Source organism: Anolis carolinensis, unplaced genomic scaffold (genome assembly GCF_035594765.1).
Source record: "Anolis carolinensis isolate JA03-04 unplaced genomic scaffold, rAnoCar3.1.pri scaffold_12, whole genome shotgun sequence".
Classification (NCBI taxonomy): Eukaryota; Metazoa; Chordata; class Lepidosauria; order Squamata; family Dactyloidae; genus Anolis; species Anolis carolinensis.
The window spans coordinates 7,950,350-7,966,881 of NW_026943823.1; the positions used below are offsets into that span (position 1 = coordinate 7,950,350).

Here is a 16,532-nt window from a genome sequence, read left to right on the forward strand (position 1 = left end):
CATTTCTATTCCCCCAAATTGCTGCATACATTGGCAATGCTGGCTGGGAGATCCTAGTATCTGCAGCCCAATCTGAGCTCTGTGAGTGCAGCATTTTTCCAAATGAAGCCGAGATTGTTTGAGGATTGGGACATTTGTAGGGAACTACAGTCACCTATGAACTCACTACCAAGACTTGGAAGGAAATAATACTCGGCCACGAGTGATAGTCTATGATATGATGAAGTTACTTTTTTAAAGCTCTGTTTACAGCCATGTTAGGATTTTGTGTTGGGCTTCTGGTCAAAGGGAATTGTAGTTTTGCAAGGACTTCTCTGCCAATGTTGGTGCTTTGTCAAATCACAGCTCTCAAGAGCCCATAGCTTTGAGTCATGGCCGTTCAAGAGATGTCAGTGCATTAATTCTACTGTTTAGATGCACTCCTAGTCTCTAGAGGAGCAGAAATCATGCCTGTCTAAAGTCCCATTGCCTCTAATAGCAAATAGATGAAGGCAATTAAGGAGCAAGCTTGGTTGGGAAGCACAGAACTACAAAGTACCCAACAAGAGAAGGATAAAAGACCAAAAGCGGGCCCATGGCATGATCTTTGATTCCCCCAAAGTCCCGAGTACCCAAGGCACGTTTAATCAGCCCATAATGGCTCAACAGTTTCTGTTCAGCTCTGCAACTCTATAAGAAACCATGTCCGTTCTCTGGGGAATCCGGCTGAATACTTAATTAGTATTCTTAAGTATTATACTTAATACTTAATTAGCAGAGCCTCTTGCCACTGGCCTTTCGAAATGAATGACGCAAGAGAGATAATTTAGAAGGACAACAAAAAGCGGAAAACAAGCTCTGTGTGAGGCCTCTACTTGGAAGCAATGGTGACAACTTCCCAGAGTCCCTAATACTACATTTATTATAATTAACAATTGGATTTTTTACACTAATGACCATGAAAATATGCTGGAAATTGCACGGCTAATGACCACCGAAACCTCATGAGTTCCAAGGCTGGCTGAATAAGATTACCTGTAATTGTGGACTTCCACGCTATTCAGGATTTCTAAATCACCTAGCATGATTCGTAAAGCCAAAAAGAATGATAGAAATAACAGAACCCACCAAATTTAGGGAAATACTAGCTGTGCCCGGCCACGCGTTGCTGTGGCATAGTCAATTGGCCACCTTGATTAGCATTTAATGGCCTTGTAGTCTGAAAGCCTGGCTGCTTCCTGCCTGGGGGAATCCTTTGTTGGGAGGTGTTAGCTGGCCCTGATTTTTTTCCTATGTAAAGATATACACAGTATGTATATTAGAGCATCATATACATTTAACATTCACAAAAATATTCACAAAAGTGATGTACTGCCAAATGTTATAATACACAGAAGTATTTTACTGAGTATTATCAATCATGATTGTTTCCTGCCTTGTGGCTTCAAAGCCAGGCTGATTCCTGCCTGGGTAATCCTTTGTTGGGAGGTGTTATCTGGCCCGGATTGTTTCCTGCCTTATAGCTTTGAAGCCTGGCTGATTCCTGCCTGGGGTAATCCTTTGTTGAGAGGTGTTATCTGTAATAATTTGTGGTAGGTAAAGGTAAAGGTTTCCCCTGACATTAAGTCCAGTTCTGTCCGACTCTGGGGGTTGGTGCTCACCTCCATTTCCAAGCCGAAGAGCCGGTATTGTCCATAGACACCTCGAAGATCATGTGTCCAACATGACTGCATGGAACTGCATGTTTTCGAACTGCTAGGTTGGCAGGAGCTGGGGCTAACAGCGGGCGCTCATTCCGCTCCCGGGATTTGAACCTGGGACCTTTCGGTCTGCAAGTTCAGCAGCTCAGCGCTTTAACACAAATCCAGGGAGCAGAGTAAGCTCCCGCTGTTAGCTCCAGCTTCTGCCAACCTAGCAGTTTGAAAACATGTAAATATGAGTAGATTAATAAGCTCTGGCAGGAAGGTAAATATGAGTAGATTAATAAGCTCTTCCCACCAGAGCTTATTAATCTACTCATATTTACATGTTTTCGAACTGCTAGGTTGGCAGAAGCTGGAGCTAAGAGCGGGAGCTCACTCTGCTCCCTGGATTTGAACCGCCGACCTTTCAGTCAGCAAGTTCAGCAACTCAGCGGTTTAACCCACTGCGCCACCGGTAGACATTTGTGGACATTTCAGAATTCAGTCCTCACCCCAGCTTTATGTGCAGACTTTATGTGGACATTGCTAAGGAAATCCAGACAATCTTGGCAAAACAAAGCAACACCTAACAACATCATTGTGCAAAGATGCTTCGAGTAAAGGGAGAATTTAATAGCCTGATAGTAGTAGTAGTAATAATAATAATAATAATAATAATAATAATAATAATTATAACAACTTTATTTTTATACCCCGCCCCATCTCCCCAAAGGAACTTGGGGCGGCTTACATGGGGTCAAGCCCGATAAAACAAACAAATAACAATAACAAAGCAATAAAACAATTATCCCAGTAAAAAACATCAACATCCATAAAAACAATCATTAAAATCAACAAGCAGGATACAGTGTTAAAAACAGGATCGTAGATCCCAGGCAAAGTGCAGAGTGTTACGAAATGGGGAAGGAAATTTCACAGTTGAATGGACAATAAAGTGCGGTATAAAATGGCAAGACAACAACAATAGGACTATTATGGAATGGACAGATAGATCAATCCGGCAACAATTAAACATAGTACCTTGTTTTTGAGATTTAAATAGCAACTTACTTGGATGTTACTTTGGAAAGAGCAATGCAGCATGGCTCCTTGGATGGCTGAACTTAGTTTAGATACCGGATCCTTTGATTGCTAAAATCCCACATTGTTCCAGAAACCACGACACCATCTGCCTTCACCATTACCTGCATTGCAGTCCTTCCAGGGCCCCCTTGGTGAGCCGGGGCTGCTGGGCATCCTGCCATCCACCTCCTTGCCCTGCCAGGTGTTTCCCGCTCCCCCTTTGCCAATTTCTCCTCATCATTTCCTTGATGAGCCTGGCCTTAAACGAGCCATCCATCAGCCCATTAAGTCCCAGCAGGAGAGCCGTTTTCTTGTGCAAACAGCCAGTTGAAAATTGGTCGGCCTGCTGCTAGGCATTGGCTTTGACAATTCGGAGTGATGATGAAGTGATGTGAATAGGGGGAGATTGACAGGAGCAGAGTTTGGCAACAAGGAGAAGCGTGTTAATTGTTCGGCACAGCTGCATTTTACTCACTTTCTCCCCTCGTTACACCTGTGACTCTCCTGCCAGAACTTGGTCATACATGGGATTTTGGAGTTGGATACTCCAAAAAAGTAATTGCTCAGAAATAATAATAATACAGTATTCCCTCACTACTTCATGGTTTGCTTTTTGCATATTTGCTGTTTTGCGGTTTTTCAATAAACTCTAAAAGAATATTATAAATCATAAAAAATTACGATTTGCAGACCAAGGAAGGAAGGAAGGAGAAGCCGAAGGGAGAGAAAAAGAGCCCAAGCGGCAATGGGAGGAGAAGGAGGCGATTTATCAACACACGATTGGTTGATAAAAACTTAAAATAGTGTATAACTACTAAAATAATGTATAAATATTAAAACAAATATTGTATCCCTACTTTGCAGATTTTCACTTATTGTGGGTGGCCCTGGAATGTAACCCCTGCAATAAGTGAGGGAACATTGTAATAATAATAATAATAATAATAATAATAATAATAATAATAATAAACTGGACACAGATGGAACTGGACAATTTGGACAGAAAAACAAGAAAACTCATGACATTCATCATTCACTGCACCCTCGCAATGATGTTGACTGGCTATATCTGCTTAGAAGATCAGGTGACAGAGGACTCTTACAAGTAACACAAGCTGTCAAAGAAGAAGAACATTCCCTGGCAGAATATGTAAAGCAAAGTGAAGAACCTGCTTTGATTGAAGTCAAAAATCAGAAACTCCTCAAAGCACAGCAGTCAAAAAACCAGTACAAGAAAACCGCACTACAAACTAGAGATGACAGCTGGCACAACAAAACAATGCATGGAAAGTTCCTTGACAAAATTGAAGGAAAAGCTGATAAGGAGAAGACCTGGCTCTGGCTCACGAATGGGACCCTGAAGAAGGAGACAGAAGGCCTGATCCTTGCAGCCCAGGAGCAAGCCATCAGGACAAAGGCAATTCAGGCCAAGATCGAAAAATCAGCTGATGACCCAAAATGCAGACTGTGCAAGGAAACAGATGAAACCATTGATCATTTCCTCAGCTGCTGTAAGAAAATTGCACAGACAGACTACAAACAGAGGCACAACTACGTGGCCCAAATGATTCATTGGAACTTATGCCTCAAGTACCACCTTCCAGCAGCAAAGAACTGGTGGGATCACAAACCTGCAAAAGTATTGGAAAATGAGCACGCCAAGATACTGTGGGACTTCCGAATCCAGACTGACAAAGTTCTGGAACACAACACACCAGACATCACAGTTGTGGAAAAGAAAAAGGTTTGGATCATTGATGTCGCCATCCCAGGTGACAGTTGCATTGACGAAAAACAACAGGAAAAACTCAGCCGCTATCAGGACCTCAAGATTGAACTGCAAAGACTCTGGTAGAAACCAGTGCAGGTGGTCCCGGTGGTGATGGGCACACTGGGTGCCGTGCCAAAAGATCTCAGCCAGCATTTGGAAACAATAGACATTGACAAAATTACGATCTGCCAACTGCAAAAGGTCACCCTACTGGGATCTGTGCACATCATCCGAAAATATATCACACAGTCCTAAACGCTTGGGAAGTGTTCGACTTGTGATTTTGTGATATGAAATCCAGCATATCTATCTTGTTTGCTGTGTCATACAATAAAATAATAATAATAATAATAATAATAATAATAATAATAATAATAATAATAATAATAATAATAATTTATTTTATCCCGCCCTATTTCCCCAAGGGAAACTGTCATAGTTCACTGATAGGAACATTATTTGTACAGTAGAGTCTCACTTATCCAACATAAACGGGCCGGCAGAACGTTGGATAAGCGATCCCGGGAGCGGAATGAGCGCCCGCTGTTAGCCCCAGCTCCTGCCAACCTAGCAGTTCAAAAATATGCAAATGTGAGTAGATCAATAGGTACCGCTCCGGCGGGAAGCGCTCCATGCAGTCATGCCAGCCACATGACCTTGGAGGTGTCTACGGACAACGCCGGCTCTTCGGCTTAGAAAAGGAGATGAGCACCAACCCCCAGAGTCGGACACAACTGGACTTAATGTCAGGGGAAAACCTTTACCTTTTTAATAAAGAGGGATTAAGGAAAAGCCTATTAAACTTCAAATTAGGTTATGATTTTACCAATTAAGCACCAAAACATCACGTTATACAACAAATTTGACAGAAAAAGTAGTTCAGTACACAGTAATGCTATGTAGTAATTACTGTATTTACGAATTTAGCACCAAAGTATCACGATGTATTGAAAACATTGATTACAAAAATGTGTTGGATATTCCAGAACGTTGGATAAGTGAGACTGTATATAGAAAAGCTCCTAACTTGACATCCTGGCATTTAATCTCCAGATAGGACTATGGAAAAATTCAGTCTGAAATGCCAAAACTGTACAGTACAACCTTCATATCCATGGAAGATATGGCGCTTAAGCGGCTGAGGGGGAAAAGGAAGGGGCCTGAGGCTGTAGGAATGGTGGGAGTTGCAGTCCAAAACATCTGGAGGGACAACTTTCCCCATTCCTCATATAAGCAGACCTTTTCAGACAAGTCTGCATCCATATTAGATTGTTTCCTTCGGAGTTTCCATTTCTGTATTGCATGTACTCTCTGGATATTTTAAATTGAATTTAATCTTTTCTAACAACATTAAGTTGTCGTAATTGTATTGTAAAAACACATGGCAGTTTCCCCCCCTCCCCTCCCATTTCATTTATTGGATTTTCTGGCTGGGTCTTTCCCCCCCCCTAGGGATATGTTTCTGATACTTCAATGTCAGAGCTAGTGGTGCTATGAGATTCCTTTTTTCTGAGAGGTTTAATAGTGGAAGAGGGAGGTGGAAAATGGTAGGATGGAGGATCTTGAAGAACCCCACTACAGTAGAGTCTCACTTATCCAACATTCTGGATTATCCAATACATTTTTGTAGTCAATGTTTCCAATATATCATGATATTTTGGTGCTAAATTCGTAAATACAGTAATTACTACATAGCATTAATGTGTAATGAACTACTTTTTCTGCCAAATTTTTTGTATAACATGACGTTTTGGTGCTTAATTTGTAAAATCATAACCTATTTTGATGTTTAATAGGCTTTTTCTTAATCTCTCCTTATTATCCAACATATTTTTATGTTGGACAATAAGGAGAGAGCTTATAGCTTTAAATTGGCTGGCCTCCTTTCTTCACAACCGTGGACAGCGAGTGGAGAGGGGGGGCCTGGTCTCTGAGAGGTCCCCTCTACATTGTGGGGTTCCTCAGGGGGCCATTCTCTCCCCTCTGTTGTTTAACATCTATATGCGACCACTTGCTCAGCTGGTCCGAGATTTCGGGCTCGAGTGTTATCAATATGCTGACGACACTCAGCTTGTGTTAAAGATGGAAGGCCAACTGTACCCGACAGTTTTCACCAGTGCCTCGAGGCCATTATTGGATGGTTGCGTTCCAGTAGGTTGGGGGTGAATCCAGCAAAGACAGAGATCCTATGGCTGGGCCGACCCGGCAGTGGGGATATCCAGTTGCCAACCCTGGATGGCGAAGTGCTACGCCCGTCTTCACTAGTAAAGAGTCTGGGAGTCCTCTTGGACCCTTCACTGACGATGCAGGCCCAGGTCTCCGCCGTTACCAAAACTGCCTTTTTTCATCTTCGGCAGGCTAGACGGCTGGGCCCCTCTCTGTCTAGGGACAACCTGGCTACAGTGATCCAGGCTACAGTCATCTCGAGACTGGATTACTGTAACACCCTTTACATTGGCCTTCCTGTGTCGGTGATCCGGAAGCTCAAATTGGTGCAAAATGCAGCTGCCCGGCTCCTTGCGGGAGTCCCGATAAGATGCCACATAACACCAATCTTACGGCAGCTGCACTGGTTACCAATTGAGCACCGGATCACTTTCAAAGTGATGGTGCTTACCTTCAAGGCCTTACATGGTCTAGGGCCAATGTACCTGAGGGACCGCCTCACCCCCTACAAACCCCAGAGATCCCTCCGTTCTGAGGACCAAGACCTTTTGGAAGTCCCCAGTTTTAAGACTTTGCATCTAACTGCAACTAGACGCAGAGCCTTTTCAGTAGTGGCACCATCGCTCTGGAACACCTTGCCACCTGAAGTTCGTGCCTTGTGGGACTTGTTGGCCTTCCGCAGGGCATGTAAAACACATCTATTTCGACAGGCTTTTGAGTTCTGTTGTTGATGTTTTTTAAAGATGTTTTTAAGATGTTTTTTAAATTGTTGATTTTAGCCGGTTCTTGTAAGCCGCTCCGAGCCTTAGGGGAGTGGCAGCATCTAAGTTTGAAAAATAAATAAATAAATAAATAAATATTCACTTATCCAACATTCTGCCGGCCCGTTTATGTTGGATAAGTGAGACTCTACTGTATATGAATTCTCATCCTGGCTTTGCTTGACTTTCTTGGCCAGGCTCCATCTATACTGCCATATAATCCAGATTATCTTCTTTGAACTGGATTATATGGTAGTGTAGACTCATATAATCCAGTTCGGGAACCGTGGTGGTGCAGTGGGTTAAATAATAATAATAACTTTATTTTTATATCCTGCTTCCATCTCCCCGGGGAGACTTGGGCGGCTAACATGGGGCCAACCCAAATATCCACAATACACAAAATAACATAAAATACATTTACAATAAAATGAACACAAACCCTTGGATTCATTGGATTCCATTAGAAAAATGGAATGAAAACTGGTGGGCCCAAAATAAAACTGGAAAACAAATAACGCAATTTGAGGAATTAATAATAAAAGCATTAAAAAGAGAAAATAGTGAGCTATTAATAGGAACAACAAGTAAAATATATAAAATACTAATTAAAGATATAGAAAAAAAGAAAAGATTAACATTAAGAGAAGCATGGGAAGAGGAATTAGGAACAAAGATAACGGAAAAAGAATGGGAGGAGATATGGAAAACAAGACAATTAAATAACATGTCAATTAGAATAAAAGAAAATTATTACAAACTAATTTGGAAGTGGTATTTAACACCAAGAAGGTTAAATATTATGAATAAGAATAATAATGACAAATGCTGGCGAGGGTGCCAGGAAATTGGAACCTACATGCATATGTGGTGGGATTGTAAACATGTAAAAGGTTTTTGGAAATTGGTCATAAGGGAAATAGAAAATATTATGAATATAAAAATTAGAAGGAATCCAGTGGAAATATTACTTTTAATTAAAAAAGAGGATGAGAAAGATAAGAGGGAAAAAAATTTAATAGACATGCTATTAACAGCAGCTAGATTACTAATTGCAAAATATTGAAAAGGAGAAACGAAAATACAAATTAATGAATGGTATAAAGAAGTTTGGCGAATGGCACTGAATGACAAGCTAACATGAAATTTAAAAGTAAAGAAGGGATTATGAAAAAAAATGATTTTGAAAGTATTTGGAGAAAATTTCTAGAAAAATTATTGGAAAAAGAAGATGGGAATTTACCTCCAAATGAAGAATTGAACTTTTGGTGGGACTACAGAAGAAGAGATGGCTCTGGGGAAGGGGAGCACAGGGGTGAATGTAAATAAAAGAGGGGGAAATGTATAGAATATGTTTATATAATTGTAACTTTTTCTCAATAATAACAATAAAAAATTATATATAAAAAACAATTAAATCCTTGTGTTGGCTGGACTTCTGACCTAAAGGTTGGGTTGCTGACCTGAAGGTTGCTGGTTCGAATCCGTGAGATTGGGTGAGCTCCCATCTGTCAGCTCTAGCTTCCCATGCGGTGACATGAGAGAAGTCCCCCGCAGGATGGTAACACATCCAGGCATCCCCTGAGCAACGTCTTTGAAGACAGCCAATTCTCTCTTGCCTCAATTCACTTCTGACACGATAATATAAAATCTTGTTGAGTACCAGGAGATTGCCAGAAAACTCAAGTTACTGGGTGACATTGGACTTGAAGACTATATCTCTTTTTTTGGGTGATAGAGAATGCAATTTTAGCACAACAATTGTACATTAACAATTTAGATTCTTAAAAAGGAGGGAAACAAAGCCATGGACCTTCATAGAGGTTTTGAAGTGCATCTACACTGTTGAATTAATGCATTTTGACACGACTTTAATAGTTCAGTGCTATAGAATCGTGGTTGTTGCAGTTTTCCAAGGTCTTTGGCTTTCTCTGCCAAGGAGTGCTGGTGGCTCACCAAATTACAAATCCCAGGATCCCATAGCATTGAGACCTGGCAGTTAAGACCAAACTGCATTAATTTGATAATGTAGATGCCCTAGTAATGTCCTAGTAAAAAGAGAGAGAAAGAAAGGGTAACTTCTGCATCAAGTTGAGAGTTAATTGTCCCCTATTTGATCAAAGTGACAGGTACCTAGAGAGTAAAAGAGTGAAAGAGATGCTGCAACATCTTTGCCCATCACTGATGCCACGTTTTACCATCTTTCCATCACTTGTCAGAAACGGATTGCAAAGTGACAGTCTGCCCCAAGGCAGCGGCTCCGGCTCTGATTTGGAAAATGTTCGGAGAATTGTTGTAAGGCAAGCACAATGAGGCTGGGAATAGAGCATAGAAGCGCCCCAAAAAGTACCGAGGAATTTGATGCTGTTGTATGTTTGCTAAAAACTCCTCAATTTAGATGCATGCATATACGAGGGTTGAATGAAAAGTAATGCCTCCACCTTCGTAACTCCTCAACAGATGGCAGTCCTGGTCTGCGACAGGTCCTGGCTTGTTCAGTAGACTCTCCTTTACAGTTCTATTTGGAGGGAAGCCTTAGCATTGAACGGTTGTGTTGTTAAAGTGCAAAGTATGGAACCCTGCGCAGACGGTCGGTCGAGGTAACTTAAGCAACATGCAGTCATTGAATTCTTGATAGCAGAAGGTGTCAGTCACCCCAAAGGAGATTCATCAGAGAATGCAAGCTGTTTATGGGGATTGTGTTGATATGAGTCCTGTGCGTCATTGGGCGAGTAAGTTTAAAGATGTTGAGGTGGGAACTGTCAGGGTATTGTGAATTGTGTGAAATGTTGAAATCAATCTAGGCTGTTAGAAATGCCTTCTGTGTGAGTTTTCGGCAAGGCATTTCAGTAACTATGGAGTTAATAAGAACCTGCTTTGATTGACGTATCACAGGACCAATGGGGTCAAGTTTGTTTGACCGGGACTTCCTTCTTGGTCTCTGGAATGCAGGGGAGTGTTGTCTGTTAGTGTGTGTTCGGCTTGAGAATTCTCTGGAGATGGACTATGAATGCTATGCTCTGTAGCCGAGGTGACACAGCCGTGTGTCTGGGATTTATTGTGAATATTTGCAACTGTAAATAGTTATGTAAATAAAGTTAAACAACTGACCCTTCGCCTGCTGGAGTGTTTGTTGACCAGTGCTGATTCTCCGCATGGGAAAACAGCCTGGAGAAGGTGGTGAGACCGGGATGATGTTTTTGGAACCCACTCTGCACGGCAACAAGGGTCTCATCCCACGTCGTCACCACTGACAGGAACATCTATAATAATAATAATAATAATAAAACTTTATTTATACCCCGCCACCATCTCCCCAACGGGGACTCGGGGCGGCTTACATGGGGCCATGCCCAGAACAATACAATATAACAGAATATAAAAAGAACAACAAATCATAACACATTGAACAATACAATAAATGAAAATATACATTACAACGCAAAATCAGAATCAGAAAAATCAGAAATCATCTGACTTGCGTGACAAACAAAGAGTTGGACGCCCTGTGACAGCAACCACCAAGTTTCACAAGCTGTCATGATCTCTAATCTTTGACCCGACACAAGCAAAAGGTTGACAGATTGATTCAGGACGATCGTCGTACCACTCAGAGAGAAATTTCATTCATAATCGGCATTTCACAAGAACGTGTGGGTCACATTATTGCTTTGCTTGGCTATCGGAACATCTGGGGACTGTGAGACACCGGTTGCGGAAACAGAGTGTCGACTTCTTCCGTGACGGCTTCAGAAAACTTGTTCATTGTTGGCAGAAATGTATCAAATTGTCTGGTGATTATGTGGAAAAGTGAATAGTGGTAGTTAAAGAGCACCTTCTAAGGATTATTTCTGCGTTTGATTTATTAAAATATTCCCATCCAAACCCAAGTAACGAAGGTGGAGGCATTACTTTTCATTCAACCCTCGTATGTACATGATAGGGGAGGGAGAGGTGTGTGAGTGTGTCCAAGACCCTTTTGCTTCCGTCCCCCCTTGAAACAGACCCCGTACCCAAATGCCTCTGGGTATATGTACATAATTAATCAAGCATCATGAATAATTAACACTGAAGATTCCAGATGAAAGAGGTAGAGATCAAGGTCTGATGCTTCCTCCGGCTTCAGACGGCCAAGGAATAAGATGTAGAGGTTGGACAACTGGAACGGGCAGATGAAAGGCCTGTCTAAACATGCCGTCATTTATACATGCAGCGATTTTGCTAAAGTGAAAAATCTCAAACAAATAGCGGGTGCGAGAAGTTGAAACAGGTTCGAACTGTTGCAACACAGAAAGTGTTAAAGCTTTCCTCGCCCTGAATTAGATCCTCTACCCAATGAACATTTTCTTAAAAGTGATAGAATATCAGAAACATTTGTAGAATTAATAATTATATCATATTCACTTAGACCCTAAAATGTTCAACACACTGGCAACAGAGACAAATTTTATGCCTCTGATAGGATTTCTTGATTTCTAATAGAAAAATTGTTGTGTTCTGTAGTGCATACATAGGAAACGTGTGATCTTCCAGGTGCTTTTGGACTACAACTTCCAACATTTCTCATAATTAGATTACTAGGACTAATGAGCATTATAGGCCAAAAACATATGCCGTATCAGTTATTTCCTCATCCCTTCTATATGGTTGGCAGCTATAGGGATGACATCCAAAGGCAGTTCTGTATCCAGTATATTTTTCCAAGTGTTATATCTTGAATGTTGTGGTTCAGCCATCTAATGAGGATTAGGGGATTGTTATTCCAGAGCATGGGAGAGTGGATGGGTTTTTCAATGAAGGAAATGAGGGGAGTTTAGATCCTGTCTGTGAGAATGGACTTGAAAATAAAACTGCCTTGGAGTCCAGCCGATAGGGAGATATAGTGGCTGCTAAAGACTTTTCACCTAGTTGTCTCACAACAACCTCAGATAAGGAGTTGGATGGGTGAGAAAGTTTGCCTGAAAACACACCTGTGGTCAGAACAAATATCAGGGAAGAAGCAATCAAATTAAGGAGGTCACAGAGACTCCATGAGAAACAACAGTGTGAGAAATTTCACAGACAAGGCAGTCAAGGTCACAAACATAACTTCATGGCTTGTGGACCTTAAATCAGAGAATTGTTTCTTTTAGAATTGGGATCAGGCAACACTGCATAACAGTGAGGATCTCGAGTCTTGTTTCAAGTTCATATTTTAGTCTAAGATCTTGGGAATTTGGATTCATGCTTTAAGACTTTCCTATAGTCTTGGTTTTGGATTCATATTAATGTTTTGATTCTTGCTTTCCTGGATTTATGCTCATTTTTTGATTTTGGTTTTTCTGTATCTTGTTTCATGGAACAGAGTTGGACTGTTTCGATTATTGCCTTTGGAGTGTTTTTTTTTCCTATTGTCAGTTTGGTTTGGCGTATTACTTGTTGAGTAGAAAATCCATTACCTATTGGATTTTGCCTTTCTTATTTCTTATGGTGACTTTTTCTTTTTATATGTGCTTTTCTCAATAAACTGTTTTACTACTTGTAATGAAGTGTGATTTTTTTTTGTTTACAGATGTCATGTTTAATTGTGTTTTAAAAGGGTCAATATTTCAGTTACTCTGCACTCATGAGTTGGTTGCCATGGAGAAGTGGGCGGAGCCAACTGGCGTTTTGGTGGAGAAGTGCAGGTTTGAAAAAGAAGCAGTTAGTCTGTGCCCTGATGAGGTACAGTGAAGACTGACCCTAAGTTGAAGGGATTGGGGAGGCTCAAATGCTTATTTTTGAGTCAGTTTAAAATAAGTTTGGTGACTTATTTTAAGGTAGTCTGTCTCCTGATAAGGAACAGATCATCTGTGATTGTAATTCACAGGGTGACTGCAGCTTAAAACAGTAAAGAAAGAAGTGACATTTTAAGAAGTTTGAAACATGTCATTCTAGCTTTGCAACTAAAGTGCCTCTAAGGAGAAAGTTACTGTAACCATTAAGCTTTGTGCCTGAATAAACGTGTTATTGTTCTTTCTAACACCTAAACTTCTGTCACTTATATTACCATCAAGAGTAAACAAGAAGAAGGAAGAAAACCAAAATTTAAAAGGTCTCCTCTCTAAGTAGCTAGTGGCTATATCTTCAGTGGTGGCAAGCGTTGATAATCCCCTTTACATCTGGTGGCAGCATTATAAACATCCTTAATAATTGGTGGCAGCGTTTAAATAATAACATCTTTACACAGATGGCAGCGGTTATAAAATAAAATAAAATATAATCCTCTTTGTACTACTACTTTTGGATTCCTGGCTGTTGAATTCTGACTAGGGTGCAACATTGAACCCTGTTCTGCAAGAAGAAGAGGATCCTGTCTGCTCCAAGCAGAATGGCCATTAGTTATGCCTCATGGGATGTCCTGCTTCAAAGCACTGACTGGACTTGTTGGACTAGACCGTGGTCATTCCAAATATATGACTCTGCAATAACAAGCCTGTCCGTTACAATAACGTCTCTCTTTCCCACAGCTCCCTCTTCTCCAATTTGTCTCAGAGAGTCATTATTAGCTATTCATGGGCTTGTTTTGTTTTGTGGCTGGCAGCAAGATAGATGAACCGCAGCCTGCCCCTGCGGGTCCACAAGGAGCGATGCTGTACATTGTGTACACAGCACCACGAACGCAGGTGACAATTGGCAGAGGCTCACAAAGCAGGACAGCAAATAAGCGATAGGCCCACTGCCCCTTGGGCACCCAATCTAAATTTAGATTTGAGTGCAAAAAGTGCATTCTAACAGAATGAGTAAGTAGAATAGGAGATGGAGGGAGGAGAGCTTAAGCTACCTTGAAACTATATTCTCCCAGAACAGGCTTTTTCCTCCCCGCTACACAGCACAGCAACCACTTAGTGTATATGCACGAGTACAAGCCTAGTTTTTCAGCCCTTTTTTAAGACTGAAAAAGCCCCCCTCGGCTTATACTTGGGTGAGGGTCCTGGTTGGCTTATATTTGGGTCAGCTTATACTCAAGAATATATGGTACATTTATTATTTTTCTCTATTATTATTGGTATTATTACATTTATTATTTTTCTCTATTATTGTTGCTACTACAGTAGAGTCTCATTTATCCAACACGCACTTATCCAACATTCTGGATTATCCAACACATTTTTGTAGTCAATGTTTTCAATACATCATGATATTTCAGTGCTAAATTCATAAATATAGTAATTACTACATAGCATTACTGCGTATTGAACTACTTTTTCTGTCAAATTTGTTGTATGTTTTGGTGCTTAATTTGTAAAATCATAACCTAATTTAATGTTTAATAGGCTTTTCCTTAATCCCTCCTTATTATCCAACATATTCGCTTATCCAACATTCTGCCGGCCCATTTATGTTGGATAAGTGAGACTCTACTCTATTACATTTATTTTACTCTATTTTTATTATTATCAATAATACATTTATTATTTCACTCTGATCTTACAGTTATTATTATTGCATTTATTATTTTACTCTATTATTATTAAAGGGATACATAAGCACATTTACATTGAAGAAGATGAGAATAATGATTTGATCAGAGTTGGACAGTCTTATCTTAAATTTGAGTTTTATGAAGTACTAGCTTTGCCTGGCCACGCATTGCTATGGCTTATGGGAATCCTTTGTTGGCCAGGTGGAATAACAGTGAATAGCCTTGCAGTCTCAAAGCCTGGCCGTTTTCTGGAGTAGCTGGAGCTTTTGTTGTATGAACGCAGGGGCATGGATGAGGGATTGTGCTGTCAAGTTTAGTGTTTCTGGGATGTGTAGTTTTGTTGTTTTGTCCTAGGCCGAAATTCCGTTACCCTTTTATATATATAGATTCAAAAACATTTAACTTACTGATGCCTCGATGCCTCGATTAATGTAATTCTTTGTTATCTATTTTTATTTATGAAATTTACCACCCTCGGCTTATACTGGAGTCAATGTTTTCCCAGTTTTTTCGTGGTAAAACACACCTGTTTCGGCAGGCTTTTGAGTTCTGTTATTGATGTTTTAAAAGGTGCTTTTAAGATGTTTTTAAATTGTTGATTTTAGCCTGTTCTTGTAAGTCGCCCCGAGCCCTAGGGGAGTGGTGGCATATAAGTTTGAATAATAAATAAATAAATATTAAAATAAGGTGCCTTGGCTTATATTCGGGTCGGCTTATACTCAAGTATATACGGTAAATGACCACAACACTTCCCCTATTTGGCATATGTCTGGAAAGGACAATTTCCAGGTTCTCCTCAGCATCGTTCTCCCATGCATTTGTTCATTCTGCAGCCTCCTACCCCATAATGAAGGCTTTGTTTTTCCTCCGGTTTTTACAGAGGTACCTTAGATGTGGTTGCAATTCCTCGGTGGCACCCGCTTTCTGTTCAAATTGTGCGTGCCTGCGCAACTAATGAGTTCCAGTTAAGTATCCTCTGCTTTCTCTTCTTTTCCAAGGTGATGAAACTGAGGAAGCTGGCCCAGCAGGTTGCCAACTGCCGACAGTGCCTGGAACGGTCCACCGCCCTCATCAACCAAGCCGAGCATATCCTGAAGGAGAATGACCATGCGCGGTTCCTGCAGACGGCGAAAAATGTGGCAGAGAGGTATTGCCCGAGAGGCCGCGCTTTTTCCTGCAAAGGGGGTGGGAAGGCGGCTGGTGTCTGGTTTATGGGAGTTGTCTGCATGGCCATCAACCTAAGCTCCTCTTCTTCCCATGTCATTGAGATGAGGCATCATCAGAGGTATTGTCATAGAGCAGGGGTCCTCAAACTTTTAAAGCAGAGGGCCGGTCCACAATCCTTTAGACCAGGGGTCCCCAAACTAAGGCCCGGGGGCCAGATGCGGCCCACTGAAGCCATTTATCCGGCCCCCACGGCACAAGGGCAAAAGGGGGTTGGGCTAAATGGCACAAGGGTTCTCTTCTTCTCTTACAACCATTATTATTATTATTATTATTATTATTATTATTATTATTATTATTATTATTATTAACATTAAGGCTGGGTGGCCATCTGTCAGGGGTGCTTTGCTTGTGCTTTCGGTGCACAAAGGCAGAAGGGGATTGGACTCAATGGCTCAAAGGGTCTCTTCCAACCCTCTTTA

The 16,532-nt window shown here is 41.0% G+C and overlaps 1 protein-coding gene across 1 annotated transcript in view; it reads left to right on the forward strand.

Moving 5' to 3' along the window:
* Positions 1 to 16,532, forward strand: part of mid2 (midline 2) — a 232,568-nt gene that overhangs the window by 169,953 nt on the left and 46,083 nt on the right. Inside the window, exon 5 of the mRNA XM_062964066.1 lies at positions 15,885 to 16,033. Within this exon, the coding sequence (XP_062820136.1) occupies positions 15,885 to 16,033 (149 nt within the window). The remainder of the gene's footprint in view (positions 1 to 15,884; positions 16,034 to 16,532) is intronic.